Here is a 12,996-nt window from a genome sequence, read left to right on the forward strand (position 1 = left end):
TGGAGACCTCTCACTCAGCACAGACACACTGCTTGCCAGCTTGTGTGTGCTAGTGAGAACAAAACGAGTAAGTCGACATGGCACTCCCCTCAGGGTGCCATGCCAGCCTCTCACTGCCTATGCAAGTATAGGTCAGTCACCCCTCTAGCAGGCCTTACAGCCCTAAGGCAGGGTGCACTATACCATAGGTGAGGGTACCAGTGCATGAGCATGGTACCCCTACAGTGTCTAAACAAAACCTTAGACATTGTAAGTGCAGGGTAGCCATAAGAGTATATGGTCTGGGAGTTTGTCAAACACGAACTCCACAGCACCATAATGGCTACACTGAAAACTGGGAAGTTTGGTATCAAACTTCTCAGCACAATAAATGCACACTGATGCCAGTGTACATTTTATTGCAAAATACACCCCAGAGGGCACCTTAGAGGTGCCCCCTGAAACTTAACCGACTGTCTGTGTAGGCTGACTAGTTCCAGCAGCCTGCCACACTAGAGACATGTTGCTGGCCCCATGGGGAGAGTGCCTTTGTCACTCTGAGGCCAGTAACAAAGCCTGCACTGGGTGGAGATGCTAACACCTCCCCCAGGCAGGAGCTGTGACACCTGGCGGTGAGCCTCAAAGGCTCACCCCTTTGTCACAGCCCAGCAGGGCACTCCAGCTTAGTGGAGTTGCCCGCCCCCTCCGGCCACGGCCCCCACTTTTGGCGGCAAGGCTGGAGGGAACAAAGAAAGCAACAAGGAGGAGTCACTGGCCAGTCAGGACAGCCCCTAAGGTGTCCTGAGCTGAGGTGACTCTAACTTTTAGAAATCCTCCATCTTGCAGATGGAGGATTCCCCCAATAGGGTTAGGATTGTGCCCCCCTCCCCTTGGGAGGAGGCACAAAGAGGGTGTACCCACCCTCAGGGCTAGTAGCCATTGGCTACTAACCCCCCAGACCTAAACACGCCCTTAAATTTAGTATTTAAGGGCTACCCTGAACCCTAGAAAATTAGATTCCTGCAACAACAAGAAGAAGGACTGCCCAGCTGAAAACCCCTGCAGAGGAAGACCAGAAGACAACAACTGCCTTGGCTCCAGAAACTCACCGGCCTGTCTCCTGCCTTCCAAAGAACTCTGCTCCAGCGACGCCTTCCAAAGGGACCAGCGACCTCTGAATCCTCTGAGGACTGCCCTGCTTCGACGACGACAAGAAACTCCCGAGGACAGCGGACCTGCTCCAAAAAGACTGCAACTTTGTTTCAAGAAGCAGCTTTAAAGAACCCTGCAACTCCCCGCAAGAAGCGTGAGACTTGCAACACTGCACCCGGCGACCCCGACTCGGCTGGTGGAGAACCAACACCTCAGGGAGGACCCCCGGACTACTCTACGAAAGTGAGTACCAAAACCTGTCCCCCCTGAGCCCCCACAGTGCCGCCTGCAGAGGGAATCCCGAGGCTTCCCCTGACCGCGACTCTCTGAAACCTAAGTCCCGACGCCTGGAAAAGACCCTGCACCCGCAGCCCCCAGGACCTGAAGGACCGGACTTTCACTGCAGAAGTGACCCCCAGGAGTCCCTCTCCCTTGCCCAAGTGGAGGTTTCCCCGAGGAAGCCCCCCCTTGCCTGCCTGCAGCGCTGAAGAGATCCCTTGATCTCTCATTGACTTACATTGCGAACCCGACGCTTGTTCTAACACTGCACCCGGCCGCCCCCGCGCCGCTGAGGGTGAAATTTCTGTGTGGGCTTGTGTCCCCCCCGGTGCCCTACAAAACCCCCCTGGTCTGCCCTCCGAAGACGCGGGTACTTACCTGCAAGCAGACCGGAACCGGGGCACCCCCTTCTCTCCATTATAGCCTATGCGTTTTGGGCACCACTTTGAACTCTGCACCTGACCGGCCCTGAGCTGCTGGTGTGGTAACTTTGGGGTTGCTCTGAACCCCCAACGGTGGGCTACCTTGGACCAAGAACTGAACCCTGTAAGTGTCTTACTTACCTGGTAAAACTAACAAAAACTTACCTCCCCCAGGAACTGTGAAAATTGCACTGTGTCCACTTTTGAAATAGCTATTTGTGAATAACTTGAAAAGTATACATGCAATTGAAATGATTCAAAGTTCCTAATGTACTTACCTGCAATACCTTTCAAACAAGATATTACATGTTAAATTTGAACCTGTGGTTCTTAAAATAAACTAAGAAAATATATTTTTCTATAACAAAACCTATTGGCTGGATTTGTCTCTGAGTGTGTTTACCTCATTTATTGTCTATGTGTATGTACAACAAATGCTTAACACTACTCCTTGGATAAGCCTACTGCTCGACCACACTACCACAAAATAGAGCATTAGTATTATCTATTTTTACCACTATTTTACCTCTAAGGGGAACCCTTGGACTCTGTGCATGCTATTCCTTACTTTGAAATAGCACATACAGAACCAACTTCCTACACTATGCATTTGGAAGATGTTTGTTTTAGACATAGAGGGTCTGCTTTAGAACTCAACGGAGGGGTTACTCCATCTCAACAGTGACGAATATCCTGTCGGCCGAAATCTAAATCCCATAGGATGCAGTCAATAGGTAAAGCTCCTGCTATTGCCTGAGCACAGGGGATGCATAGGTCAGTTTCTGCTTCTCCTACTTCTGGTACATTTACCATCCTGAATTTCTTGGAGGTTGTTTTCATACATTACATTCAACCCCTTTCAATCGTTGAAGGAAAAGCTGTGTGTTTCCTTCAGTGGATTCACACCTTTGGACTGTATCCCTTTTCTTATTGAGAGTATGTGAATCCCTAAGAGAGCTAACTCCAAGACGTAATCCCCTTCCTTCCTCGCTTCAGCTTTTTCTCTGAAGAGGCCTTTGGATTTTCTCCACCGAGGATCAAAATGTCAACTATTTTCCTCAACCAAGACTGCCTCAAAAGACATTACTCCATCCCCATGGCAGAGTGACCATCCACCAAATTTATAAATGACCGCCAAGGAGGCAGTCACGGGAGTTCGTGCCAATACATTTCACTGGTGCAGGGTCTCATCAGCATGACGCAGCCCTGCACCGAACAGTTTTCTTTTTTATTTTCAAAAAGAAAATGCCGAAAACAGAAAATATAATGCTCCCCTAACTCCCTGAGCCGTTTCTCTGACAGCCCTTATTCCGTCGAGCCATCAGAGAGATTTGGCTCTGGGGGAATCACCGCTGTAGCCAAACCTGGGGTCCGCCCGCATTTAAATCTTCTTGGCAACCATTATGTTGGCGGCAAGGATACTCCATTGCTGTTAAGAGTGGTAAACTGCAGCCAACCCGCCAATGTCATAATGTGGCGGTATGCACCGCCAGCCTGTTGGCGGTACTTCCGCCACATTATCACTGACCGCTGTGGTCATAATGACCCCCTAAGTCTTTTAAATGTGTATTGAACTCACAACATACACACATTCTGACCCACCACTGGGGGCCTTCTTTGGAATTAATAAGATTGGCTCTATATGTAATACTTAGGAAGCCCCTGTTTTTAATGTTGTGAGTACCCCATCCTTCGGTTTAGGTTTATGGGGCTAGCCATGTTTCTTGTTTAATCTAATGTTTACTTAAGACATCATAAAAGACACCAGTGACCACAACACACATTCACCCTGCCAGAAGATATGGCTAGAAGAGTGTATTAAGGTCCTCAGTCCTAACCATCCCTGAGACTATGCATATATTTATAGAGGAGTCCCGTACAATTTGTGTGTTGCATTTCCCTTCTCTTCTGAGAGTTGCTGTTGTAAAGTCACTGCTGAGGCCGCTTGTGGGATCAACAATGACGGGAATGGATTTGTAAACTCTACTGCAACAAATGTTGTATGGGACTGTGCATTTGCAAGGGAAGCCTCCACATCACAACTCTCCCAAACTTCAGAGTGTGGTGCAGAGGTACGCACTGTTCCCTGTAATAAGGTCTGCAGGTGCTGACGCGATACCTCCTCCTGTAAAGAGGCTTTCTAGTGAAATAAAAAGACATGTCTCTTTAGCAGTCTAACGTTGCTAACAATCACAAATAATTGACATTCTACGATGTTCCTTTGAAGGATGATCTGAACTTAGCCCGGCTTCTGTTTTGAGACATCTTGTTGTATCAGTCACAGGATGGCTCCTTTAGTCTGATGCTATTTTAGAAGAGACTAGCTAGTCCCGATCTCAAGAGGCCAGGCTTTCCAAATATTTGCTGCTTGCACAGATGAAGATCTGTCTCTTGTCAATTTTAGTATTCATCTGAGGTCACCACTTGGTGACCTGGTGTAGATCAAAGCTTTCTAGCAGATCCTTAAGTCGTATCCTTCTCTTATAAGTAGAGAGGCACTGCTATATATTGGAATTTGAAACCAGGGGACTGATTTAGAATTTGACAGCTGGAGTTACTCTGTCACAGATGTGACTGATATCCCGTCTGCCATATTATGATCCCATAATAGTTTATGGAGACCGTAATATGGCGGACGGGATATTCGTCACATTTGTGATGGAGTAACCCATCTGCCAAATTCTAAATCAGGCCCTTAGTCTTTCTGTAACATCTTAGGTTTGCTCCTGGCTTCATCTTTTTCAGATAGAACTGTTCCAAAAATGAGTAAATGCAAAACAAATATCTGGAATAGCATAATAGTTCGTAAGGATGTTATGACAGGTAATACTGGTAAATGGGAAGGAAGATGAGGGTAGGAATGGAAGGAAAAGAGTTAGGGTGTTTGGAAAGAGTTTAGGGTGTACAGGGACATCTCAAACCAAATGTATCTTCAAACCTATCAGGTTCCACAAAATGCAGTAGAGATGTACATGGGAGTTTTACTGTATAAATCCCATTTGGATCATTTGGTTGAAAAATATTTGTCTTACTCAATTGTCCAAGAAATTAACATAGGTGTGTTTTTTACTGGTAACGCACATGAGAGGGAAAAACAAATAATAAACTACAGTTCGACTTTTACAAAGACCCGATTGTGGTTAGTCAGGACATCAGCCTTCTGTGCAAAGCGTCTTGGAAGTTACAATTCTTGAATAGAACTGAAAATTCGGTTTTATTTAAGCCAGTGGATTGAGTCACAAATGTTTATCTTTTGTATATTATAATTGAGTTTCACCCCATAAGGATGATACTTAGACAATAGCTACACGTGGCTTACCTTTTCCTCTAAACAGTATTAAGTGAGTCCTTCCAGCCTTGGGTTGAAGGAGAAGAGAGACCATTCAACCAACAGTTTCTAAATTCTGGATAATTGGGTCAAAAGATTTTGATACAGATCTGCTTCATAGAGTCATCTGATCAAGGTCTGTATTAGGGATAAGGGTGCACTTTTCATGTTTGCCCCACGGCGCAACTTAACGCAAGTGCGCCGGGTGCAAACTTGGAAAGTGCACCCTATTAGCAAAAATGTGCTTCCCTCAGGGCAGCCGCGAACTCCTGCTGCCCCTGGGGCAGCACATTCAAGAGATATACAGAGCATGTTTCCCTCTCCACTCACTTTGGTAATACCTCGTGGTGCAGAGGCAAAGAGATTCCCTCATTTGCACCCTCTAAGGAAAGCACTGGCAAGCATTTGCAGCATTGCTGGCAAACAGTTGTGGCCCCTTTGGTAATACCAAAGTGCCCGGGGTGAACAAAAAGGGTCCCAGATGTGCCTGGGTTGAAATGACACTGATCTGAGGGTTCCTCGTGTCGGTTTCTAGTGACTATAGTTTTGCGTACGAAGTCCCAGTGAAACTTTTGTTTTCATGGGCAGTGGCATAATCATTGCCCTCAAATCTAGAATATCTGTCCACAATGTATTTGTATGCGGTAAGTGGGACAATCTGATAAGACCGCATCATAAGATCCACCTCTTTTGTGAAATTTCCGATCAGTCTCACAATGGCAGCATTTTCTGTCAAATAGACATATGTGAAAGCTCTGCTTGCATCTTTAGCCAAACAAGATCCTTCAGTTTTTGTCTCTTTCATCCATCCTTATTACCCTTTCTCATGGCACTTGGCACTCTCACAAAACGAGGTGGCAATCTCACTACCTTTACGGTGGATGTATTGCCAACCACAAACACAATATCTACATAACACTCCTGCACTAAATCTTTTATAGATAAACTTGTTGGAAGGGTGTTGTGCCACAATATTGAGTTTTAAATATTGATGTGCCAAAATATCACATCCAGAAAATTGACTACCACAAAATTGTTCAGCTAACTACATGGAGTAAGTATAGATTTACTATTCGTAACTCCTCACTGGCAGTATATACATCTTAAAAGCAGGTAGATGTGAATTAAGGATAGTAACTCTATATTCACCTATATATACTTGCCATCATATTATTGTGGTAATGAATATACCTGCAATAGTATTATGGATGGTATTTAATAGATGTTGAGTCAGAATAGTAAATGTATCTGTACTTTTATATACGTACCTGCACAATATTGTGGTAATGGATAGTCTGGAAACAGTATTGTGGCAGGGTGATAACTAGTCCCTTGATATTGTAATATATATCCTTCTTAAGGAATCTCATATCAACTGGGTAGAAATTTTCTGTAGTCAATGGTAACATACTAAATTTGCATGTATGCATATATGCTAATTAAGGCACTTCTAAGGAATGCCCAAACGGTGTTGTCCCAGCTGAGATGAGATTCAGCCAATCCAGGACTTTTCCAGCTTCCAGTAGACCCTGCAGGACACCTCTCCATTACATATAGAATCTCACATTGTCAGATACGTCCTTGCTTTCCACAGGATATCTATTCTTTTCATATGTGGTCCAGTTAGCTCTACACCAAAGCTAAAATGGTCTACGATGAGGGATGGATGTGCAGGAAAGGTAAGCATGGGAAAGTTGGCTGGGAAAAATACTGGAACAGTTGCCAGATTCACATCCAGTCTTCACCCCTCTGGCTCATGTCAGACTTTAGGAAACTGACAATCTTTGTGAGGTTGTCGCCATCGTGACACTTTTTTAATAAATAGAGCGGCCTCTCTGTCCATGCACCATGCCTCCCCTAACCCAACAACATACAAAGACAAATGTAACATTGCAAGCACCCTTATTGGCCACATACTGTTGGTCATTTACCGCTGTTAATTGCTCTCCCCCTCATGCACCATCACCTTAAGCGTAGGCCCATAACTGTGGAGTAGTTGGTTGTTAGTGCTCTCTGCAGTTTGTTAACCAGTGGTCACACCAAAAGCTGTGGGTAATTACACATAAATAATAACTAGAACTAATAATTTAACGTGATATGTACCCATCAATGAATGCTCTGTATATGTAGGATGCCAACATTGGTGTGACTCTAGTGGCGGTTATTGACCTGCGAATGTAAACGAGAGGAACAGAGCAAACTCTGCATGGGGGAGGGGAGGTAGGGTCATGCTGAAGGACCCACTACACCCAACTTTTTTAGTATCTTCTTCTCAGTCCTTAAGTGCTCCCCCTCACTTGAGTGCTGATGGTGGCAGGGGAATCAGTGCAAGGTAAAAAAAACATGGTGGCAGGAAGGGGTGGAAAATGGGAGCGAAGTTTGGGGAAATCCCCGGTTCAACATCTAGAGCCTGTCTCACCAGTGCCGTGGGCAGAATTTCATGACTTCTTAAATCCTAGTAATACCTGGACTGTTGCAGGCACTCTGATGGTCAGACGCGTTTTTGAGCAATTGAATCAAATAAATTCAGGATTTATAGAGCACAACTACTCACCCGTAAGGGTCTCAAGGCACTGAGCAATGTAGTTACGTCTGTGCTGAGCAATGAAGTTACTTGTGTGCTGCTGTTACTTAGTAAGAAACCAACCATAGGTTAAGGTTGCATATTTTTATTTCCACATTAAATATGGGCCATGGTGGCTAGAAGGTCCATTTGCTACATCTGGTTCTGCAGATGTTCCTTAATAAATTGTGTAAAGCGAATTGTGTAAAGTTATGATTCAAACCTTTGTTGATGTAACTCAATCTACAGATGCTCCCTTAAACAGTTGGCAGCTCATCACTAGGACATTCAGTACTCTATAGCTATATGTGCTCTGGGGTCCCATAAGTGAATTCACAAGATCCTGACGTTGGGTTCAGCCTTCCGGGCATTTCAGAGACACCAGTCTCTTTAAATATCTCATGATTTCCCCAAAGCTTAATCTAGCACAGTGTCTGCCAACCTAAAATGTGATATTTCTTGCTTCCTAAGTCATTGCTAGGTACCAAATCCTACATTGTTCCTGGATCCCAAGCGCTGCTGTGGGCATGCTTTACTTGTTTGTTGACATGTCCCTTTCCTCCTCAGGAATGGTAAAGCGATCGGAAGGGGTTCGGAGTGAGTAAGAGTCTTCTCAAATCCGCCAACCACCCATTGTCCTCTGCATGGCCTTACCACGCAATTCCACCCTACTCGCCCTTTCACGCAGTGTGTCCCCATTGTGAAGATCCTTCATACATAACACCATGCCGGTTTGCAAGAGGCTGCTTGTAATATGTGATATGTGCTTAAAGGCGGCTTCCTGCAGAGATCCTAGGTTCTCTCATCATGCTAAACACATGTTCCCTAATGCTGTCCTGTGTGTTTTAGAGAAGCCGGAACGGAAGGGCACCTCATCCCTCACTAGGCGTTTCACGTAGATGCATGAACATAAAATGCGTGACGATAACATGAGTTTTAGAAATAGAAAGACTTCCATGGCAGCCTCCGAAGATCAGGTCATTGGATGTCTCACGCTGGTTCAAAAATGTTACCGTGGCTAATGGTGATACCTGAAGCTGTATACTATGAAAAGAATGCTAAGAAACAGGAAGTTGCATGTCTTATATTTAGTGCTATCTTATAGCAAAAATTTAGTAAAGTTCATTTTTTATTTTATTGTTGTTTATTAGGCCTTTAAGCCTTCATGAAAAAGAATTAAACAATAATATATCACAGTCATCACCAAGGCACATCACATACAATTAATTTTATTAAAATGTAGTGCATAGTTTCAGTTACTTCATAACATTACTTAAAACACTGTACCACTGCTATTGCTGTGTCAGGGTTATCAGGGGAGAACAGGGAACCATTGCTATTGATGTTTGAGATGGTACCAAGTCAAACAGGACACAAGTCTCTATTGGGAAACAAAGTACAGGAAGTTAGGTGTATTAGCCAATGAGATCGCTCAGCACCTTCATGAGACTGGAACATTTGGAACTGAAGGGAAATGTTTAAATAATGCTTCTTCCAGCACTGCAGTAGTCACAGTATACAGTACTCCAAATCAGAATTTTACAACCCAACCTATTATTACGTAGGTTGGTTTGTAAATTTTGTTACTGGTTGCAAATATATTGGTAGCAAATTGTGACACGTGTTTCACACATCTACCCCTTAATCCCTTATAACTCAAATATATTTGCTTTAGGTGATCACAGAAATTTCCAGTCTTGTATGACTGATTGTTGCACATGCACATTTTACTTTGACGGGCAGTCTTCTGTTTGTGTCCACACTGTTTGTACTTTATTTTCAACACAAGCATGAACTGGTCTGACGGTGGCATATTTGACTCTTCATGCTCTTTGGGTTATCCATTGGAAAGACATTCGTATTGAAAGTGAAATGTCTCCATTTTTATATAAATTGTATATTTTAATTTGGAACAAGCTTGAATTGGTCAGCCAGTGGTGCGTGATTTATTTATTTTTATCTGTGATCTTGACCCAGCTTTATCTTGTAGTCCTGTGTGTAAATATTGAGGGGGTCATTATGAACACGGCGGGAATCCCCGCCGTGTTCATGCTGGCGGTCTTATCACAGACCGCCAGCCCCCTTCAGACCTGCCGGCCAAATAATATACATTCTGCTGGGCAGGGACATTGCGACGGCTCTGTCGTCAATCCCGCTGTGCGACGGGTGCAGTATCACCCATTGCGCAGATCACTGCCCGTACATCGGGCAGTGACCTGCGCGATGGGGCACTGCACGGGGGCCCCGGAGCACGCCTTCCGCCAGCCTTTGCCTGGTGGGGGAACCCACCAGGGAAGGGCTGGAGGAACAAGAGTTCTTTATCTGGAGGACAGCGCTGCTTGCAGCGCTGCTCTGTCAGAAAAAGTAATCCGCCATCGTCAGCCTGCCTGTCGGCGGTACCGTGGCGGTGGCGGAGGGCCGCCTGTGACGGCCCTCCCTTGTTCAGAATATGGCGGCCCTGACTGCCATGCCAGTGGCAGTAATTTCTGCCACCGCCGGCATGGGGGTCTGAACCGCCATGTTCATAATGAGGGCCTGAATTTCTACACATCACTTAAGACTGGGGTTGGTTTGCTTCTAAGAGCTGCCAGTGTTAGCAGAAGCAAAACAGAGGCTTAAAGTGAATGATCCAGGATCACACAGTTTGGTCAAGTGTAGAAGCTTAGGTAAGAACTTCGATCTCCTAGTTCCACAGACTAACTCGCCTCTAGTGCACTCGCAGTGGCAGGAACAGAGGAGACATCAAGCGTATAGAGCATAAACATGGCACCATACATGTTCTACTGATTGCGCCTAATCACTCCTAGTGTCTCTGCGGTGTTGAGTTGCCTGGTACTAAAGGATGCATCAAACCAATACAAGAAATGTAAGACTGTGTCTGTGCCTTTCCAGGGTCTCGCTGCGACGAGTGTGCCCCCGGCTACTACGGGAATCCATTCCAGGCTGGTGGCAGGTGCCTGCCCTGCCAATGCAACAACAACATTGACATGACCGATCCTGGTGCCTGTGACCGTAGGAGCGGTCAGTGTTTGAAATGCAAGTTTCACACCGAGGGAGCTCACTGCGAGCACTGCCAGCTGGGCTTCTACGGAGACGCGTCCCGGAGGAGCTGCAGGAGTAAGTGAGGATCCAGGAGCCACCCACAGCATCCTTCCTTCTGACTTTACCTGTGTGTGCTTGTGTGTGTGTGTACATGGGTGTGGGGAGCATGTGAAAACAGGTCTGGTGCCTGCTATTGGTTTGTATTTGTTTGAGTATGAATTGTAATGCAGTGTCTGGAACTCCAGGTGGTCACCTGGCTGTGTGTGTTAAGAGTGTCATACATTCCCCCTGGTAGCGGTCAGTTGGTGGAACTGTCTTACAATGAGGAGAGTTCATCTACAGCTCTTGGTGGGCTTCAAGTCCTGTATTTAACAAATGTGTGTCCTGCTTGTGCCTTTATGAGTGCCTTAAAATACACAAGCAGGCAAACCTGCTGGGCCTTAACACAGACACTTCTAAGACAAGCCCAGTTAAAAGAAAAGAGTTCCCTGAAGACAATTTTGCTCCTTTTACCTCAATCCATTGCGGCCCTGATTGAACTGTATTCTTAGTTAATTTAAACTAGAAACACTTACAATTGGTCCTTTTGGAAGCAGAAGCAATGCTGTCCTCCTCAAAGAAAAGTCAACATCTACTTCTTGAACCCGATTCACAGATGTAAAGTTAGACTTAAGTCTAAGTTTACTACTTTTTGGTATTCAGAAAGGGAAGTTACTACTAATAGCATTGCTACTAGTAAACCTACTAGTAGTAACTTTACAAGTAGTAAAGTTACTAGTAGTCATTTACCTTTGTGAATACCAAAAAGTAGTTAACCTAGACTAAAGTATTAAACTTAAATGTAACTGTAAGTTCACTACTTTTTGATATTCATAATGGTAAGTTACTACTAGTAACTTTACTACTAGCAGTAACTTACCTTTGTGAATACCAAAAGTAGTAAACTTAGACTTAAGTATTAAACTTCGACTTAACTTTAAGTTCACTACTGTTTGGTATTCAGGAAGGTAAGTTACTACTAGTAACTTTACTACTAGTAAGTTTACTAGTATTAACTTTACCACTAGTAACCTTACTACTAATAACTTTACTAGTAGTAAAGGTACTAATAGTCACTTACCTTTGTGAACACCAAAAAGTAGTTAACCTAGACTAAAGTATTAAACTTAAAATTAAATGTAAGTTCACTACTTTTTGGTATTCAGAATGGTATGTTCCTACTAGTAACTTTACTGCTAGTAGCGTTGCTAGTAGTAATGTATCTTTGTGGATACTAAAAAGTAGTAAACTCAGACTTAAGTATTACATTTCGACTTAACTTTAAGTTTACTACTCTTTGGTATTCAGAAAGGTAAGTTACTACTAGTAACTTTAGTACTAGTAATTTTACTAGTAACTTTACTATTAGTAACTTTACTAGTAGTCATTTTACTAGTATTGGATTATTTGTAGAGTGCGTTCCGGCGGAAGCATCGAAGCGCTATGCAGACCATAAATGCAGAAAAACGATTCCAGAAAGTCACTACTAATTAGTTTGCGAAGGGCCAGGTTTTAAGGCACTTCCTAAAGACCAAATGGTTCCGTATTTGTCGCATCGGGAGCGGCAAACCATTCCAAAGTCTGGATGCTTGCACCGAAAAAGCGCGATCTCCCCATCTCGCTTTTTTGCAGCGTGGGACCTTGATCATAAATCTAGAAGCAGATCTCAAATGTCTCGGGGGTTGATAAAATGAAAAAGTGGATTTTAAATAATCACATCCCAACGACTGGAGTGCTTTATGCGTAAGGCAGAGTGTCTTAAACATAATTCTCTTCCTAATTGGGAGCCAGTGAAGAGATGTCACACACCTAGAAGCTGAAGAGAAATGGGGCATATTTAAAGTTAAGCGGGCCGCCGCATTCTGAATAGACTGCAATTTATCCAGAGAGGATTTATTAGCATTAAGCAGCAAAGAATTACAGTAGTCTAGTCTAGAGGTGACCAACGCCAGTACGACCGGGCGTCTAAGGTCTTCCTCCAAAAGGTGAAGAATTTTCTTGAGAATTTTTAGTGTCCAGAACCAGACCTTGACCAGATGATTAATCTGTAATTTAAAAGACAATAAATCATCAAACATGATGCCCAAATTTTTGGCAGCTGGTACCGGTGAAGGGCAGCCCCCACAAACGGGCGGCCACCAGTTATTATCCCAGGGGGAATCTTTACCCCCAAAGTACATGATCACTGTTTT

General features: G+C 44.3%; 1 protein-coding gene across 3 annotated transcripts in view; it reads left to right on the plus strand.

The window, feature by feature from the left end:
* LOC138258879 (laminin subunit beta-2-like) overlaps window positions 1-12,996 on the plus strand; it is a 431,858-nt gene that overhangs the window by 281,649 nt on the left and 137,213 nt on the right. For 2 of the 3 annotated variants that reach the window (XM_069206185.1, XM_069206186.1), the window contains exons 22-23: window positions 8,291-8,320; window positions 10,616-10,840. In XM_069206185.1, coding sequence (XP_069062286.1) covers window positions 8,291-8,320; window positions 10,616-10,840 — 255 coding nt within the window. The remainder of the gene's footprint in view (window positions 1-8,290; window positions 8,321-10,615; window positions 10,841-12,996) is intronic. The other variant, XM_069206187.1, reaches the window with a different exon arrangement.

This window comes from Pleurodeles waltl, chromosome 9 (genome assembly GCF_031143425.1).
Source record: "Pleurodeles waltl isolate 20211129_DDA chromosome 9, aPleWal1.hap1.20221129, whole genome shotgun sequence".
In the NCBI taxonomy this organism is placed as follows: domain Eukaryota; kingdom Metazoa; phylum Chordata; class Amphibia; order Caudata; family Salamandridae; genus Pleurodeles; species Pleurodeles waltl.